Source organism: Pipistrellus kuhlii, unplaced genomic scaffold (genome assembly GCF_014108245.1).
Source record: "Pipistrellus kuhlii isolate mPipKuh1 unplaced genomic scaffold, mPipKuh1.p scaffold_m20_p_14, whole genome shotgun sequence".
NCBI classification, from domain to species: Eukaryota; Metazoa; Chordata; class Mammalia; order Chiroptera; family Vespertilionidae; genus Pipistrellus; species Pipistrellus kuhlii.
Window position 1 is genome coordinate 40745262 of NW_023425449.1, and position 4702 is coordinate 40749963.

General features: G+C 60.8%; 1 protein-coding gene across 2 annotated transcripts; it reads right to left on the minus strand.

The window, feature by feature from the left end:
• Nucleotides 1–574: 574 nt before the first annotated feature.
• LRATD2 (LRAT domain containing 2) lies at nt 575–4118 on the minus strand. Of its 2 annotated transcripts, none has more exons than XM_045581528.1 (2): nt 3611–4118; nt 575–2959 (listed from the first exon to the last, which is right to left on the minus strand). In XM_045581528.1, the coding sequence occupies exon 2, from the start codon at nt 2953–2955 to the stop codon at nt 2008–2010; it is 948 nt and encodes a 315-aa protein (XP_045437484.1). In that variant the 5' UTR covers nt 2956–2959; nt 3611–4118; the 3' UTR covers nt 575–2007. The 2 variants fall into 2 exon arrangements, with proteins under 2 accessions (XP_045437484.1, XP_045437483.1); XM_045581527.1 differs by having other exon boundaries at nt 575–3059; nt 3611–4117.
• Between the last annotated feature and the right edge of the window lie 584 nt (nt 4119–4702).

A 4702-nucleotide genomic window follows, 5' to 3' on the forward strand; every position in this document is an offset into this window, starting at 1 on the left:
CCTCAATGCCTGTATCCATGTTTCTCTCCATGAGCAAGACGACATAAACACTAAGTGGTACTAAACACGGAAACTAGACTCACATTCCCAACAGGGGATGCGTGGGTCTCTAAAGATGCAGATTGAGGCCAAGTGTGGTTCATCTTTAACAGAGTGATTGCACCTGTCTGGAGATGCCTGCAAAAGCAGGGAACATAGATAATGCCCTTGCAATGAAATGACGTCATGTGGAGGTGCTATGAAGTCTTAAAAAATTATGGCCTCAAATGCCAAGCCTGAAAAAAATATACAAGGACATCCTTCAAATCTTGTTGCCTTGATTTAGAGATGTCCAGGCAGGAGGCCCAAGGATGACCACACGGTAGACTCAAACAGGATTCTACTCCAACCGTGTGAGAATTAGGTCGCAAAATGACATGTTCAGTGTATGTTCAGTGTCATCTCTAATGACTCCCAACGGAAAGAAAAACTCAGCTCAACTTCTGAGACAGCGTTAGCCATGTCATTTTGCGGCAGAGACGCGTTCTGAAGCCCAGGACACACATCATGAAAGAGCTCACAGGAACACAAGGAACAGGTTTTTAAAAAATGTTTAAAGCCTCATCATAAAGCAAACCAGTGCTCAGCAGGAGATCCAACGAGTATTATTAGCCAGCCTGCTGCCAACAGAGCCCACAATCAGGAACCAATGCTTTAGGAGTGTCGCCAGAGTTGGCACTGACTTACACCACGTGGCATTTGTGACTGCCGTCAGCTCTCTGGGGAAGGCATTCTGAAGGGGTGTCCTCTCCCAGCACCCAGGAGACTGCTTCCACATTAAAAGACTTTTGAACTAGGTGTGTATCAGGTGTCGCTGCCAAAATAAATATCTTATCGCTGAAGTTTGCCTCGGGCCTAAGATTTTAACAGCAGAAGAACAAAAATGAGAAAGCCTTACATTTTAAAAAGGTCACCTTCCTTGTTCAGGAACGGGGTTCAGTGGGAGTGATTGGCTAATTCCTGCCAGGACAAACCTGTTTGGCTGCTTCTGTAGTGGACACTTTATGGGGTGGCCAGCACCAGCCAATCCCAGGTGCGGCCTGCGGGTGAACACAGCCTGAGCAGGTTTAATTAGATCAGAGACACAAAAGGCTATTCCCTCCGTGGATAACGAGGAACACAGCTGTAAATGAGGAACACAGCTGTAAATGCCTACAATCCCAGGCTAGAAACAAAGGCGGCCAAACAGAGCCATAATTGAATGCTTCCCCTGGCCGGCCCATGACAATGATTTACTTATAACCCGGGCAGTGGCTGGTGGAGCAGGCGGGGGTAGGAGGCTCGGCCAGCTCCAGAGATGAATTACGTGGGGCCGGGGAGGAGGGAGGTAGCAAACTCTTTGTCTTGTAGCCCAAGTTTACTGGACATTTTGTTCCGCTTCACAGGCAGCAGCTGGGTTTTTGGTCTGTTGCTCCCAGAAGCTGGTCCTGGTTTCTCCAGGCTTGCATCCCAGGAGTCCCGTAAAACAAACCGCTCAGCCTCCTGGATCCCACACACAGCTCCACAGGGACAGAGGATATGGGGCTCTCTGCTGGCCACAACCCCACTCTGGCCTTAGGACAGGGCATCCTCCAAGCCCAGGGTAGGGGGCAATGGCAGGCCTTGGTACTCGGAACTTCTCTCCACCCCGGTGTGCATAAAAAGGGTGGATTTTGGAGCCAGGTCCAGCAGGGACTTAGCGTCAGGCATGTCCACAATGTGCCCCACCTCAGAAAGAAGACAGATTGCAAGAGTGGGCAAGCCATGCCCCCAACCAAAGTTTTCTTCCTACCTGCACCCTCTTCCTCCTCCTCTGTCAAGAATAACAAGCTCAAGCCACAGCTGGCTACGCCTTTCGCCAACTCTCTATTTTCCAAACGGCCCAGGAGCCCAGATGGGGCCCAGAAGGTGAAGGTAGAGGAATGGAGAGAAGGGGCAGCGGGCTGCTGGCAGCAGCTTCCTCTCACAGATCTGCATCCAGCCGGCCCATCAGTGCACCACCGCCACTCGGTCCTCCTCCTCCTCCTCCCAGCAGGGCTCAGGGGGGCGCTCGAGAGGCGGCTTAGTCCGCGCAGCGTCCTCGTCGCCGTCGCCCTCTTCCGGCTCGGCCGGGTGCAGGTGCATGGCGAGCTCCTGCAGCACCGCGGCGCGCCCGATCTGGTCGTTGCGCCGCTTCTCCATGATCAGGTCCTCCAGGCTCTGGAACTCGAGCGTGTGGCTGCGCTGGGCCGCGAGCTGGATCTGCAGGCGGTAGGGCTGCTTGCCGATGCGCAGCTCGCCGCCGATCTTGAACTCGCGCTTGCCGTAGCGGCACCAGGCGGCGAAGCTCTCCGAGTTGCGCCAGCTCAGCTCGCGCTCCTTGGCGCCCACGTGCGCCAGCGCGTTGCGCACCACGGCGGCGGGGCTGAGCGGCTTGTAGCGGTACAGCTCGTTCACCACGCGGCCGCGCCGGCCCTGGCTCGCGTCGGTCAGGAAGCTGTGGCTCACCTCCAGCCGGTGCAGGTGCACCACCTGGAAGTTGCCCACGTACACGGCCCAGTGCGGGTACTGCGCCTGGGCCACGAACTCCACCAGGTCGCCGGGCTTGCACTTGTTGAGCAGGTTCTCGGGCGTGTAGGTGCTCAGCGCGGCGGAGCCCGGCGCGAAGCTCTTCTGGTAGATGCACTCGTCGCGGTAGAACACGGAGCACTCCACCTCGTGCAGCCGGGGGTCGTAGGGCTGCGGCGGGGGCCCGTCCACATCGCCTTGGGGCGAGCCCCCGCCCTCCGGGGGACCCTGGGGCGGCGGCGGCTGCGACTCGGCGGCTTCCTCGTCGTCGTTGGAGAAGATGTAGGAGACCCCGATGCGAGGCCCGTCGTCCCGGTCCACGCCGGTCGGGTCGGCCGTGGGAACTTCCTTGTAACTTAGGTGGGTCAGCTTCTCCACCTGGTTGCCCATCACGCTGCTGCGGACACCACGGGTTCACGCCGCCGGGATGGGGGGAGAAAGCGAAACCACCACCGGGCTCATGGGCACCGGTGCCCGCGCAGGGGCTGGCACCACCTGTTGGGAGAGGAAGGCAGGGAAGCCCCAGAGAGCCCCTCCGGGGAAAGGACCGTTTGTTAAGGGGCGGGAGCGGGAGGAAGGTTCGGATCCAGCACTGGAGAAGCCATTCTACGGTGTCAGCGAGCCTCCTCCCCTCCTTCCTCCTCGTTTCGGGTCCTGGTTTCAGGAAGCCGGGCACCTCCAGCGCCGCCCCGCCCCCAGCCCTGCACCGCGCCCGGGCAAAAGTCCACGGCCTCGGCGGCTCCTCCCGCTTCCGCCTGCGCCCTAACCTGCGAGGCCCGGGCAGCGGGGGTCAGGAAGGGAAACTTTACCCCAGCGCCCCCTGGCACAGCCCCGCTGGCACCCCAGGGCTCTAACTGAACCCCAGAGACCGCCCTCGCTCCTCACGCCTCCTTCCCCGGGGAAGCGAGCGAGGAGGGCGCAGCACAGTCCAGGCAGGTGAGCCCGGGGACCGATCGGACTCACCTGGGGAGCTCCCTCCTCCGCCTCCCTCCCTCCCTCCCACCCCCCGCGTGCCCTCCAGCTCGGGTTCCCTGCGCACACTCACCCGCCAAGAGGTGGAGTCCGTGGGGTGGCTGCACCCCGAGACTTCTAGGGCGAGTTTGCAGGTGCGTGCTCCCCGGTCCCTCCTCTCCCGGCGCGGGCGGCGGCGGAGCTGGACGGCGGGGAGCGCCGCATGTCTTGCCCCCTCGGCTTCTTAGCGCCCCGGGACTTGGAGGTGGAGGGGGGGAGGGGGCAATGCCTGTTCACCCCGAACCTCCTGCTGGGGTGGCTGTGCCCCCTCCTCCGGCTCCCGGGGGAGGTGTGGCGCGAGGAGGAGGAGGAGAAGGAGAAAGAAGGCGCTCGGCCACCCGGCCGGGCGGCGGTGGCAGCTCCCGCAAGCAACAAGCGCCGCCGGAGCGGGAGGGACGGGATTGCAGATCCGGCTCCGGGCTCCCCGGGCGGGCGGGAGCGCAGCCCCTGGCGCTTAAAGAGACAGGCGCCCGCTCCCGGAACCCGGTGCTTCCAGCCGCACGGCGCGGAGCCTCCGGGATCCCCCGCCCCGGCCGGCCCACCGAGGCCGCGGGCCCCGCCCAGGCCACGCCCCCGCGCGGGGCCGCTTTAAATCCCGCCGGGGAGCTCCCGGCGCGCCCGTCCGCGTGGCTGGCGCCCTGGGAGCAGGTGCCTGGCCAGCCGCTGGGGAGCCCCGCGTGCCCTCCTGGAGCGGGGCCTGCGGTGGGCACCGCGCTGCGGGCTTGGTTCGCATTTCGTATTCTTCTGAGCTGCAGGCTTTGGAAACCGGTGGGAAGGCTGACGCCCCCTGCCAGTGCAGCGAGGAGAGAGAGAGAATAAGAGTTGACTGCTTGTTTGCTTTCACCCTTGGCCTTCTCTTTGCCAGAGTACCTGGACAGGGAGGGACCGGCCTTAGGGAGCAAACAGAGGTATTTTCTTTCCTAGGACATATTTCTGCCAATGATCACAGCGAAGATTTTTCTTTTTTTTTTTTTTTTAGTGGAACAGCTCAAGAAGTGTGCCAGTTTAGAGGTATTTCCAGAGTGAGTGCTGTGAAACTTTCGGGGAGGAAAACATTTCATAGAAAGGAATCAGTGTAAAGCGAAAGGGAGACTTCATTCCTGGCTTGCCTCCAGGACCAGCGCTG

Bases quoted from the DNA above. Each gene is read 5' to 3' on its own strand.
- LRATD2 (XM_045581528.1), bottom strand. From the start codon at position 2,955: ATGGGCAACCAGGTGGAGAAGCTGACCCACCTAAGTTACAAGGAAGTT.